Consider the following 14,264-nt stretch of genomic DNA (forward strand, 5'->3'; position numbering starts at 1 on the left):
AGGGACGGCATCATGCTCAAAGAGGTTTCTCTGCCTAATTTTCCTGGCCTTTTTCTCACCAAGGCAGTTTCCCAATTTTCTTTCCTTTTTTCCCCCTATAATTTTTATTGTAAGTAAAGGTCAAGCTTTACGAAGCAGATCAGATTTCAATTAATCAATTCATAAACATTTTGATCCTTGTCATTGATTGTGATCTCCGCAATGTAACGTCACTTATCCCACTTCCCTCCTGTGTTTCCCATTTCTGTTCCCCTTTCTTTCCGAGCCCTTCTGTGCTTTGTCCTTGGACAAATGCTGATGCTGTGATCTTAAACGGTTGATTATTCTGGAATGTATACTAGTGTTCCTGTTTTAGACTTTTCCATTGTTTCTCTTGAAGCCCTGGTGGTGTAGTGGCTAGGTGCTGAACTGCTAACCATAAGGTTGAGAGTTCAAAACCACCAGTCACTCCATGGGAGAAAGATGAGGTTTTCTACTCCTTTAAAGAGTAGCTGTCTCAGAAACCCAGAGGGGCAGCTCTACTCTGTCTTATAGGGACTCTTGGAGTCAGAATTGGCTCAATGGCAGCAAGTTTTTATTGTTTGGCTGAAAATGGAGCCATAAGCGTTAGTTCCAGTTCAGGAAAGGAGACTAAGGGCCATAGTCCCGGACATTACCGAAATCTCTATCTGACCAGTAATCCCTCTTGAGTCACCCAAACGAGAACTTTCTGAGTTGACCTCTCTGCCTAAAATTTAACTGGCCAGGAAATCCCCTCTGAAGCCAAGTTTTCAGTTGGACTCTCTTTTTAAGAAACCCAAGTGAGAGTAATAGGTGTAGTGGTTGTGCATTGGACTGCTAATTGCAAGGACAGAGGTTCAAATCCACCAGCCACTCGGAGAAGAAAGACGTGGCTTCTGACGCCCATAAAGAGTTGCAGTCGTGCAAACTCACAGGGGCACTTCCTCTCCGTCCTATAGGCTTGCAGTGTATCGCATGCGCTCTGGGGCAGTGCGTTTGGTTTGCGTGTTCAATGAGACTGGGGTGCTCTGGTGGCATAGTGGTGCATGGGCTGTGCTGCTAACGTCAAGGTCTGCCATTGGAAGCCACTCACCTCTCTGTGGGTGCATCAGGAGGCGTTCTTCTTCCGTGGACAGTGACAATCTCAGAAACCTACCGGGGCAGTGCTACAGGGTAGCTATGTGTCAGTATTGACTCAGTGACTGTGATTTTTCTCCCAAGAATGAGATTAAGATTACTGTGAGAACTTGTCGGCAGACATTCTCTGATCACAGAGGGATGTTTTTGTTTTGGAATGAAGCTGGGCATGTGATGCTATTAGCAAGACTTTTTGACTTCTCTTCATACAGCCAGAATATTCCTTAGAAGCAAGGATGGCAAGGCTTCTGCTCTACTTCCTTTGGGCATAGTATCCGGGAAGACCAAGGTCAGGAAAAAGGTGCCGTGTCTGGTAAAGTAGAGGACTTAGGGAAAGTCTCAGAGAGACGGGTTGACATGACTGCAACAAGGCACTCAAACACACCAGGGACCATTGCATGTACGGCTACCATAAGTCAGAACTGACTCAACAGCAACTAACAGCTAGCCCTAGCATCCGCATTCTATCTATTTCCCTCATGACTGGCCCATATTCCTTGGGCTAACTTCTGGGACAACTGTAAGTGACAACTATGTGGGCCAGGATACCTCTTGTTGGAAGTACTGTGGATGAAGCAGAATGCCTTTCAGTTGTATTGTATCCAAAATCCTGATTTGTGAACAGTACTGGAAAGCATCCTGTGGCCCCTTCAAATGCATCATTAGCACTCGGGCTTTCGTGAAAAGTTTTTTTAAAATGAAACTACACTTAATCACTTAAGCTCTCGAATCTATTAGCTGAATGCCAAATTTGACAAATATCTACTGAACGCCTATTATAGGCCAATCGCCAAGGTTGAAAGATACTTAAACAACTGTTTCTCCCTAGTAAGAATGGAAAATCTAGTGGAGACAGACAGATGATCACGTGCTTACCCTCCAGCAGGCTGAATGCACTGTGTGCATTGGCTCCATTCATGGTTTTCCAGGGCTGTCATCCAGAACAGATCCTTGACGAACCAGTGAAGTAGGCAAAGTGCATCTGTGGCTGCTTCCCTTTTTCCTTAAGGTATTATCTTTTATGGCTCCTCCTCTAGGAAACACTCCTGGGATCGTTATAATCCCGCTGAAATACATGTTGCTAATAATGTAAGGATTTGTCCACTTAAGAATGAGTGAGTTTTTGATAGCCAGATCCTGAACATAAAGCACCAAACGAATGAGTCTCTCCAGGAAGCAACAAGGGAGCTGGAAGGAGAGAAGTTTCTGCATACTAGCCAGAGCTCATGCCTGTTATCATAATTGCTTCTGCCCTATACCTTTGCTTAGGTCAATGTCCGTGAGCTCTCCTAAAAGCTGTCTTCTCGGGTGTTCTGAAAACACATTTTGAACTTTTGGATGCTTGATGGGCTTGGCATTAAATGCTATTAGGAAAACTAAAGAAACCTTAGCTGCCATCGAGCCCATTCTCACTCACAGCGACCCTGTGGGACAGGGCAGAACTGCCCCTGTCGGTTTCCGAGGCGGTGGCTCTACAGGAGTAGAAAGCCTCCTCTTTCGCCTGTGGAGTGGCTGGTGGTTTCAAACTGCTGATCTAGCAGTTAAGCAATCCAGCGCGTAACTACTAGGATGCCAGGGTTCCCCGTCATTGGGCAAGGGTTTCGAATATTCAGCCTTCAGTCTGTTTTCCTCCCGCTCACAAGATGTTTCCAGCCCCTTCCCACTAAATTCAATTGTTACGCGTCAGATGACCCCAGAGCTCTCGCCCCTTCCGTTAGAGGGAAAAGCTCAAATCTTTAATGGGCTGAAAAGGCATATTTTATTCCTTAATGAAATGACATGTTTCCCCCACAGAGCTTTCTATTCAGCGGCTATGTTGTTTTGCCTGCTTTTGTCCCGCGTAAGCTGGAGCAGGTTCTAACAGGCTAGCCCATTGGTTGTTTGTTTGTTTTTTAATTTGTCTCTTTTCATACATAAGAAGTTCATTCTTTCGGGAGCTAATCCTGTTCTCTAAAAGGGACTTACTCTCTGCTTAGAAATTAATCCGTTTGGGCCTTCACGGTTTGCCTACATTGCTGCCTAGCCTTGTTCCACTTTCTAGATCATTTGGCATAGATAAATGGTGGCATGGGAATCGCTGCAGCTGCCTTTAAGTGGGCAGTTCTTTGGTTCATCGAAAAGCCGCTGTCTGGATCCTCTTTTACTGGCATTTTTTAAAGTTCCAATGATGCAATGAAAGAATACTCGTTTTTACCGAAATTCAAAATTGTACTGGGAAGGTAGTGAAAACAAAGGTTTGTTTTACAACTAAGTATTTATAACTTCTTAGATTACAGTAATTGAAATATTTTCTTGTGCTTTTGTGACCTTAAGGAGCCCTGGTGGCATATGGGTATGCAGTCAGCTGTTAAACCCAAGGTCAGCGGTTTGAAACCACCAGCTACTCCTTGGAAGAAAGACAAGGTTTTCTACTCCTGTAAAGAGTTTCAGTCTCAGAAACTCACAGAGGCAGGTCTACCCTTGTCCTGTAGGGTTGCTATGGTTTGGAATCTACTCGATCGTGGTTAGTATGTGATCATGCCATTATTGTTTATCTACATACGGTTTTATTCTCATACTTTACAGTATACTTTCAAATAAAACCATGTATAGATAAACAATAATGGCATGATAGCATAAGAAAATAACTCAACAAAATCCAAATATTTCTAAATATTTAGTAGTAAAAAATTCCTCCCGTCACACACTCACTTTCATTATAAATTTTTAAAGGAAAGGAACAAGAAGACAGTCAAACCATCTCTGTTTCCGTCTTTCTTGGGGAGCAATTTGGCAGGAAATTTTTCCAGACTCTCCTAGACGAATTGTGTGAAAGAAGCCCTCGAATGCATTGACCGGATTGCTTTCTGCTTTGGTAGCCCCACCTGATGATTGTCTGCAGTGAGCATCAGTAAGCGATGGAGTCCATCCTTCATGGAAGACAGGACCTAGAACACTCTCCCTTCTAGCGGGGAAATGCAGGAGGGAAGAGAGAAAACAGCAGGAGAGCAATACGAAAGAATCGAATTCATGAGCCAATATCAACAAAGGAAAGTCCATCTCAAAGATGCATTAATGCCTGTTTACTGTTCAGGTAGTGACTGCAACAACAGCAAAAGCTTTTTATCCGCATTCTCTCTTGATTGGTGTCCAGATCGTTCATTTCTAGGGTAGCAAGAAGACCAAGCTATGTAGCATTTGGGTTTCCTTAGTTCAGAAATGATCATTCATAGTTTCCTACAACTCAGCAGTATTCACAATACAAAGAATCAGGCCTAAAATCATAGAACCATAAGATAAGAAAGACATTCAAAATTGTTGACACTGATCTTCCATGTCATGTTTAAATATGCTTCAACATCACCATAAGGGACTGTCTAACCCACGTGTTTGGTAGTGTCAATAACAAGATTCTCACAACTACCTGCCATGGAAAATTCCCTCAGCCCCATGGTTGTAGCATGCTTTTTTTTTTTTCTTCCTTAAGGCAAGACTTCCATATCTTCCAGTGATGAATCAGAAAGATAATCATTTCCTCATTCTTGTCCCCCACATGAATTCTGTCAATAGTTGCAAATAATAAGTCCTAGCAGCACAATGGTTAAACGTTCATGCTAACCGTCAAAGCCAGCAATTCGAACCCACTAGCTGCTCCTCAGAAGAAAAGACCTGGTGACTTGCTTCCATAAAGATTCCGAAACGCACAACTCACCTCACTGCCATTGAGTCAATGCCAACTCATAAGGTTGAACAACCCTTGTGAATTTCGAAGACTGTAACTCTTTATGGAAATTGTGTAGTCTGGGTACATTAGAGAAACAAATCCACAGAAACGCATGTATAAGAGAGAGTTTTATATAAAGGTTAAGGGCACATCAAGAAAACATCCCAACCCAGTGCTGCCCAAGCCCACAAGTCCAACATTAGCCCATATGTCCAACACCAATCCACAAAGTCCTCCTCCATCTCACAAAACACACTCATTGATGCCGACTGCAGGAGGAAAGCCAAGTCAGTGAACATGTAAGCATCTCAGCACTGGCAGGGGTCTCCACACGGCTGCTCCAGCACCCAGGGCTGCACTGGGGTAGGTCCATGTGTCTTCTCCTTGGGGATGTCTTGGAGGAAATGAGCCTTGCCAGCTGAAGCAGAGGTCTGGCTAAGGCAAGTTCACCCTGGTCTGACCGTCAGAGAGCAAAAGACCCGAGAACTAAAAGGGCAAGGCTCACTGAGCCATTTATCCCTTTGCCCTTCAATTAACCCCACATGTGTTTATCAGCCAGGTTGGCACAATAAACTTTAACTCAGAAACGGAGTAGAATGCCTCATCTTTCTCTCTGGGATCAGCTGGTGGTTTGGAACTGCTGACCTCGCAGTTTTCAGCCCAATGTGTAACTACTCTGCCACCAGGGCTCCTCCATAGAAATTACAACCTCGGTCCTATCGGGTCTCGATGAGTTGGCATCCACTCAATGGCACACAGCCACAGAGTTCCATATACAAAGACATGACATTTTTCTTCCGCATCTATTTCGCTGATCTATATATTTGTCACAACAGTACAGGCTATAATAAACATGCTGTTCCAGGGATTCCTCAAATGCTGACTCCAAGTTTATGAGTCCCTCCCTGTAAGATAAATATGCAGAAAATGACTCGTCAGTAGGTTAATGTTAGTGCCAAATAAACTTAATGAGAGATGGGTAGGAAAACTGGATATCAACAGAGGAAAGCACTGGTAGAAAAGAGAAGTTAATGAAAATGCCCAGGTCATTCAGAGTGGTAGCTTTATTGTTAAGATAGATTTATCTTTCCCCAAGTAAATAGAAGGTCCCGACCTTCTTCAAAGCAGCCTTCAATACGGGATCACGTTTTATGCTCTTTATCTGGTTCACGTTTGTGTACCAAATAAGAGCTGTGTTGAACTTGCTCCTAGAGTCTCCTTATCCTCCCCAATGGAGACCTAGTTTGAGTTGCACATTTTTCACGAGCATCAAATAGTGGGTGATCCTTCAAGCTTGAACAGCAATCGTTGTGTCGCTGAGGAAGGATTTCTTGTTTCAAATGGTCTGGGTAATAATTGACAACGATTTTTGGTAATTCTGAAAATGACAGCTCCTTGACTTTTTCTCTGCACAGAAAAATTTGCTGGGCTGGCATCTTTCAGACCCTGGGAGGTTCATCTAAATCCTCAGCATGTGGAAATAGGGGAATGCGCCGAAATCCTTCCTTGGGACGGAGTTGACCTGTCTGCATTATCTTGTGAGACATGTGAATGTTTGATGAGGTTACCCTAAATGTCTTTGGCCTCCTGAAGCCTGAAATTTATGGACCAGGACTAACCTATCAGTTGAGTGAGATTACATATAGGCCTGGGGCATTCCAAGCCCTAACTGGACAAAATAAGTGTGTTCCTTCGAAGAAAACTAACAATATTTTGCAGCACCTATCTTTCTGGAGTATGTGTTCATAGCAATGTTAATTTAAAAGTATACATAAAACTATATACTTTTGGCAATGATTTATGTAGTAGTAGGTATTATTTGAAAGTAGGAAAAATGCAAAAAGGCAATCAATGAGAATCAACAGCCCTTTAAAATTCTGATTATTGGCCCATGCATGTGGTGCCACTGGCTGTTGGTATACATAAATTGACTATTCAAATAAAAGAATGGTGGAAAAGGGAGAAGGAAAATGGGCGTGAGCAGAAAGAAAGCATTTTAAAGGAATGGAAACAAAGTATATTTTAGTATGCTTCCAATCATGCCCTTGCTCAAAATTGTTCAATGGATCTTCAGTGCCTACAGGATAAATTCCCAAACTGGTACGTAAGGTCCACGAGATGCATCTCACCTACTCCGATCGCTTTTGGGTTCTTATCATATTTCCTTTGCTCTTAAATGAAATCTCATGCAGCCTTCAAGACATAACCTCAAAGCTAACACTTGAAAATTCCGTACAGGTAGCATTTAATGACCACGCCTGGACGATATTTACTTTAGACTCACTGACACTTTTTGTAATGACTTCCACAGAAGTTGTTGTTAAGTGCCACCCAACCCCTTCCGACACACAGCACACCTACGCACAACAGAAAAAAACACCACCTGGACATGTACCATCCTCACGGTTGCTCCTATGCTTGCGCACCTCGTTGCAGCCCCCGGGTCAGTCCATTTCCTTGAGGGACTGCCTCCTTCTCTCTGCCCCTCTGCTTTACCAAGCATGATGCCCTCTCTTTTGGACATGTCCAAAGTGCTTAAAGCAAAGTCTCCCCATGTTGCTTCCAAGGAGCGTTCTGGCCATACCTCTTCAGACGGGTGTTTGTTCTTCTGGCTGTCCAATGTTGGCAGTCAATATTCTTCGCCAGCACCACAATTCAAATACATCAATTTTTCTTTTGTCTTCCTTGTTCAGCGTCCAACTTTCACATGCCTAGAAGATGACTGAAAACACCACAACTTGGGTCAGGCACACCTTAGTCCTCAAAGGAATATCCTTGCTTTTCAACATTCTAAAGAGGTCTTGTGCAGCAGGTTTACCCCGTCCAATGCAACTTTTGATCTCTTGCCTGCTGCTTCTAAGAGCACTGATTGTGGAGCCAAGAAAGATGAAATCCTTTATAACTTTACTCTTTTCTCCGTTTAGCCTGATGTTACCTATTGATCCAATTGTGAGGATCTTGGTCTTCTTTATACTCAGTTGTCATCCATACCAAAGGCTGCAGTCCTTGATCTTCATCAGCAAGGGCTTCTAGTCCTCCTCATTTTCAGCAAGCAAGGTGTGTCACCTGCATTTTGTAGGTTGTCAATAAGCCTTCCTCCAATCCTGAGGTCACATTCTTCTTCATATAAGCCAGCGTCTCTGAGCATTTGCTCAGCAAACAGGTTGAGTAAGAAAGGTGAGAGGATACAACCCTGGCACACACCTTTCCTGATTTTAAACCACCCCGTGTGCTTTGTTCTGCACACTTAACTGCCTCTTGATCCACGTACAGGTTCCACATAAGCACAACTAAGTGTTCAAGAATTCCCATTCTTCTCAAGGCTGCTCATAATTTGTTATGATCCACGCAGTCAACTGCCTTGGCATAGTCAAGAAAGCACAAGGAAATGGCTTTCTGGTATTCTCGGCTTCAGTCGAGATCCATCTGATGGCACCAATGATGTCTCTTGTTCCACATCCTCTTCTGAATCTGACCTGAACCTCGGGCAGCTCTCTGTACAGCTGCAGCAATTGTTGGATGATCTTCAGCAAACTTTCACTTGCATGTGATATCAATGATTTGACTTTATAATTTGGGCATTCTGTTGGGTCTTTGGAATGGGTACAAAGATGCATCTTTTCCAGTCAGTTGACTAAGTAGCTGCCTCCAATTTCTTGCCAGCTGCCTCCAATTTCATCAGCTTGTTGAAACATTGGGTAAGATGGAACAATGCATACAGAAGGTATCTTAGGTCAAGGGACCTAATCAATGAAAAAGCATGGCTCTTCCCAAGTTTGTTGAGCTCTACTTTAAGGACTCATTTTGCTTTTGGTTGCAGAATAATTGTTCTTTTAAGTTGTTCCTTTTTTATTATAGTAAAAATATTCAAGATGCATTGGCATAAACATTGTCCATTGAGCCTCCTATTGCCACTTCTATATCTTCAAGCTGACACAAAATTATATAACTACCACATATACTGAAGTTTGCGTATCAAACTATGCCTGGCAGAGTGACTCTCCCATGTAGATAGTCATCAAATATTTGCTGACTGTTGTTTTGTACATTCAAGTTAATTCCCACCCATAGTGAGCCACTGTAGCCAAGTAGAACTATTCCATAGGATCTCCTAGGTTGAAATATTATGGTAATAGATTTCTGGTCCTTTTCACCCAAGAAACCGCTGGTGGGGGTCGAACTATAGACCTTTCTGCTAGCAATGTAGCATTTGGTCATTGAGCTACCAAACCCATTGCTATCCAGTCAGTTCTGACATGTAGTCCCTCTAGCTCTGAGCAGAACTGCCCGAAAGATTGTCCAAGGCTTTAATTTTTAGACATACTACTCTATCTTCTTTCTCAAAGTAGTTGGTGGGCTCAAGCCACCAACCTATTGGTGAGCAGCCAAGCTCCTAACCACTGCACCACCGGTGCTCCTTTTCATGGGCTAGTTGATATCCCTTGATGTTGAGTTACCTTTCACACTGCTTCCCAAGAAACGCAGCGGTTCTTAGATCTGTAAGAATATACTGTGAGTCCCATTCTGAGCTCTTCTGCAAAGTTCTCATCTGTACAGTCAGTCATGGCCTCATTTGTGAATAGATACATTTTAGTGCTGGAACTCGTGGCAATTCTTAGTTATTAGGAGGTATTCCAGATGATTCAAGATATTCGGATTTATAGATTTTTGGTGGAACAATATCAAAAAAGTTTTTAAATCTCATATAAAACTCTAGGATCACTAAGAAGCCTACTGATATAATCCTTCATTTTATGAAGTATTCTTGTTGATTACACATTTTCATGGTTTCTCATATTAAGTATAATTTATTTGATCAGTTATCTACATTTTAATAAACTCTCAAGGACTCTGAACTGTGGGGGTCATGAGAAAATGCCTAGTCAATATGAAAAATGTTTTCAAATCCTGAAATATATGTGTATATATATATTGGTCCTTCCTTCCACTTTACATCTAGAAAACACATCCCAAGAATATAAAAATTGTTAGCTACCAGGATACTTGTGATAATATTGAAAATAATATGTAAAAATATTAAAAAGCCTAAACAGCCAAATGTAGATAACTGATCAAATAAATTATACTTAATATGACAGACCCATTAAAATGTGTAATCAACAAGAATATTTCATAAAATGGAAATACATTCTGAACAGATAATGTAGAAAGAGTTAAAATAGAATTATGTATTGAAAGTATTGAAACTATGTACCCCATAGGTCGATCAGCATATTCATTTGTGATATTACAGATTTCTAAATTTTCTAAAGTAAAGATCTATTATTATTGTGTGAAGAATGTTAAAAGTTTAAAGGCATTAAGCATTTAAATGAACATCTAGCCAGTACCTCAGGATTTCTTATTTGGGTTACTTATCCTAAGCCAAGAAAATTCGTTACTTAATCTTTGTAACTAAGTATAAGACAAATTAAGAATGAAACACTCATCTTGATTGCTGACTTCTTCAGAAAAGGGAATAATTATGGTCTTCCCGCTAAAGCTAACCAGTGGTATAATATTGTTGCAAGAACACTCTTCCCTGGCATGACTTGCGCTCATAGATCATCATTGTTTTTGTTTGTAGGTCCATGGGAAGTGTATGTGTAAGCACAACACCGCGGGCACCCACTGCCAACACTGCGCACCATTGTACAATGACCGCCCCTGGGAGTCAGCTGATGGCAAAACAGGGGCTCCCAAAGAGTGCAGACGTAAGTACCAAGTCCATAGTACTCAAATGCCTTCTTTTGGAAACGTGTCTGCTATGGATGCCTTGTTGTCTCTAGAAGCACAACATAAAGTGGTGGTGCCTGGCAACTGCAACCTACACGAGCTCAGCCCATGTCACTCCCCACTGGGACTTCCAATGGCTTGCCAGGTTGCCAGGGGGACTGTTTTGCCAAGAAGGTGTTGCCTGTTTGCTTGGATACTCTGTGGGACATAAGCACCCACCTGGAGAACTTGGCATCCCACAAACATGACGAGCCACCAGAGCAACTGAGGGCTACGGTGCACCGTTATCCTCACAGCTCAGGTGTCAAATTCCAACCATCGGAAAGCTCTCTTGAATTCACTTCTCAAAACAGCCCAGAAAAGTAGGTGGTGCTAATCCCCTTCTAAGACATCAGGAAATTGAGGCTCAGAAAAATGAAGTGCCCTCTGCCACTGTTAGTAACGGGTAGAGGCAGTACTGAATACCAACTCATCTGACTCCAAATTTGGCGTGTTTCCCAAGTGGCCAGAAGGCCTTCTTCTGTCTATGGTGCTTTCCACTTGTGATCCTTGAGATGCAGCACCCTTAGACTTCATGGCCAAGACTGACCTGGGCCTTGAGGTCGGACATTCGGTGGGGAGTAAAACATGCAATTCGACATGTTCAGAGCAGCACACAGGCCTAGAACGATGTTGACACTCACTACCACCTTCATTTTGCACGCATTTAAGGTAAGGAGTCTTGGGGTGATGCAAATTGCAAGCCTACGTGGCTGCTAGCTGAAATGCTGGAGGTTAATTCTGTTCATGGATACCTTGGAGGAGAGCCTGGCTGGTCTGCTGGTGAGAATCCAGTCAGTGAGTCCTCCCCCACCCCCGGAGCCCAGTCCTTCTCTGGCCTACACATGGGGTTACCATCAGTCAGAATTGTCGAGGGGCCTCCGAGTTTTTCCTGTGGGGAAAACTGTAGAAGTGTCTTCCCTTACATAACAGGGGATTGCAACAGATTTATTTTTGCTTCTGGGAAATGTAAAGGATTTCCTTTAAGCATAAATCTTAAATTATCTTACAATCTGACTTTTTAAATATCACAAACCTACACAAGATATCATAACATGTCAAGGAAACAATGAGAAACAACAGCACAAACATGGTCAAGTTCAGTTGACCTTCATGAAAAACTCGGGATTCTTAATCTAAATCACCCATCAAGAGAATCTAAAGAATTTCTCCTGAATTCCTAGAGTGCCATTCTGGCTCTTTCCACAGGAGCCAGCTGGGTAACTGACTACATGGAGACGCACAGAAACTTGTCATTGGGCGTTAGTGACTAATCATCTGGCGAAAGAATTCCCAAAGAGCCTCCCGTAGGCGCAGTACTAGTTTTTTTAGGAAGAAAATAGAAACTTCCACAGGAGATGTCCTCAGACTCACCAGGACAATAGTTGAGCAACACTGTGAAAGGCACCGTCGCCCCTGCGGAGTTCTTCGCCCCTTTGTCAACCAGAAGTTTCTTCCAGGCTCCTCAGTGAGCACCATTCCGGGCCCGTGGGTGCACCACTGCCACTGCAAAGACTGCCCGACCACGTCGGGTGACCCACAGTGACGATGGTGGCCCTGGCGAAGTAGCGGCAGGGAAATGGTCACGTGTAATCCATCCAAGACAAAAGAGCCTGCGAGCCACGCCTAGAGCTCTCCGCAATAAGTCCACCTTTTCTTCAATTTCAGGCCTATCCAAAAAATATGTTGTTGTCAATGACCAGTGTATAAAGGAATCTTTAAAGTCCCCACAAGAAACTAAAAAGGCTGCCAAGGGAAACTGAGGAAGTGAGAGCAGGAAGGCTCCCCTCCGGGGTTCTCAGGTAGCTCTTTTGCCCAGTGGGTTGAGTCCTGTGCGGGGAGCGTGGCCACCCTGCAAAAGACAGGCGAAGACTAAATCCCATACCAAGAGGCGCCGGCGTCACCCGCTTCTAACCGCCGGACTACGGGCGCGTTCGGTCGTTTGATGCTTTTAAACCGTCTTCCTCCCCTGGTCTCCCTCTTCCCAGCCTGCAGGTGCAACGGGCATGCGGACTCGTGCCACTTTGACGTGGACGTGTGGGCGGCCTCCGGGAACCGTAGCGGCGGCGTCTGCGACGACTGTCGGCACCACACCGAAGGTCGGCACTGCCAGCGCTGCCAGCCAGGCTTCTACCGGGACCCCCAGAGACCCTTCTCCGCCCCCGACGCTTGCAAACGTGAGTGGCGACTGGACAGAAGTGGGGGTCTCCATAAAAGAGATGGATCTCTCCATCCGCCTTTTAGTTGGCCTAAAGGAGGGTGGGCTCAACCTCCCAGACGTCGCTTCTGGGGGTTGTTTTTCATTGATGAGGGGCAAGAATTTTCCACCTGTCGGGTGGGAACAGGACAGCAGCCCTAAGGCAAGTCTCTCGCACTCCCTGTGAACTAAAATAGTTTCCTGTCACACCAAATTCTTTAAAACAGGGGGACTAACGAAACATATCTGAAAACCACGATGAAAGGGAGCTGTATTTATGGTTACTGAAGGCACGTATAGATGGAGAGTGTACCCTAATACATGGTGTATGTAAACGCAGTCTCCCCGGTGGGTTTGCGAAACTGGCTGTTTACAGGAGTAGAAAGTCCGATCGTCCTCCTGCAGAGTTGCTGGTGGTTTTGAACTGCAGACCATGCAGATCACGGTCCAACGCTTGGTGATACTATGTGATACCTGTAAGTGTTGCTAATATATAGGTAGAGTAACCCAACAACAAGGCCAGGTGTTCGAATTCACCAGCCACTTTGAAGGAGAAAGACGAGGCTTTCTACTCCTAGAAATGGTTGCAACGTTGGAAACCCACAGGGGCAGGCCTGCCCTTTCCTACAGGGTCACCAGGAGTTACAGGGGACTCTGCTAATAAAATAGGAGTGGACACCTGTATTTACACCATTTTACCTTTCATCTCGACCTGAAAAACCACAGATTTGGAATTTATTACTCTGTCACATTTGTTAACACTGCTCTGACATGCCCGTTTCATAAGCTAATAAGAACATGACGGTAATGTCCCTTCTCCCAAAACATTCAACCCTTGATTTGAAAAGAGTCCAGAATCTTAAATGAACGATCCAATTCACGTGACACAATCAGAAGCAGATAAATCTGAAAGGAGCATTCAGAGCTCAAGTCAGTGACCAAATGTGGACGGTTCGCTCGTCTGTCAACTCAGAAATGATTGGCCAACAGAAACCACTCACGACGGCTAATGGAGATGGATGATCATGCCCTTCCTTTCCCCACCAAGGACTCCATGTCCCAGCTCAAGAACAGAGACAGGAAGGGAGCACTACACTGGGAAATCATCATTTAAAACCGCGGGGTTATTTTAACTTGAAGGAACAATTATTTTGCACTTGAAGAATACTTGCTTTTAACATCGGGCGTATGAGATAGCAACATGACGTCTCAGGGAGCTTGCTTGTCCCAGCCCGTTCTCTCAGACTTCAGAGTGGTGTCGCACTGCTTTTCTGAGAGAAGCCTCTCTGGCTCCTGGCCTGTGTGCACAGACTTCCGTTGTACGGGCTCTCAGCAGATCTCGACTGGATGCTCTCACTGCCATCCACTGTCATGGGGACCCTGTGCCAGCTGCTGACTCTTCGGATGTAATTGCTTTATACATAAAATACCTGTTTGCCGGGTCTTACTGAG

The 14,264-nt window shown here is 44.0% G+C and overlaps 1 protein-coding gene across 2 annotated transcripts in view; it reads left to right on the top strand.

Moving 5' to 3' along the window:
• NTN4 (netrin 4) overlaps positions 1–14,264 on the top strand; it is a 135,414-nt gene that overhangs the window by 82,934 nt on the left and 38,216 nt on the right. For both annotated transcript variants that reach the window (XM_075551151.1, XM_075551152.1), the window contains exons 4-5: positions 10,428–10,554; positions 12,604–12,792. In XM_075551151.1, the coding sequence (XP_075407266.1) occupies positions 10,428–10,554; positions 12,604–12,792 (316 nt within the window). The remainder of the gene's footprint in view (positions 1–10,427; positions 10,555–12,603; positions 12,793–14,264) is intronic.

This window comes from Tenrec ecaudatus, chromosome 6 (genome assembly GCF_050624435.1).
Source record: "Tenrec ecaudatus isolate mTenEca1 chromosome 6, mTenEca1.hap1, whole genome shotgun sequence".
NCBI classification, from domain to species: domain Eukaryota; kingdom Metazoa; phylum Chordata; class Mammalia; order Afrosoricida; family Tenrecidae; genus Tenrec; species Tenrec ecaudatus.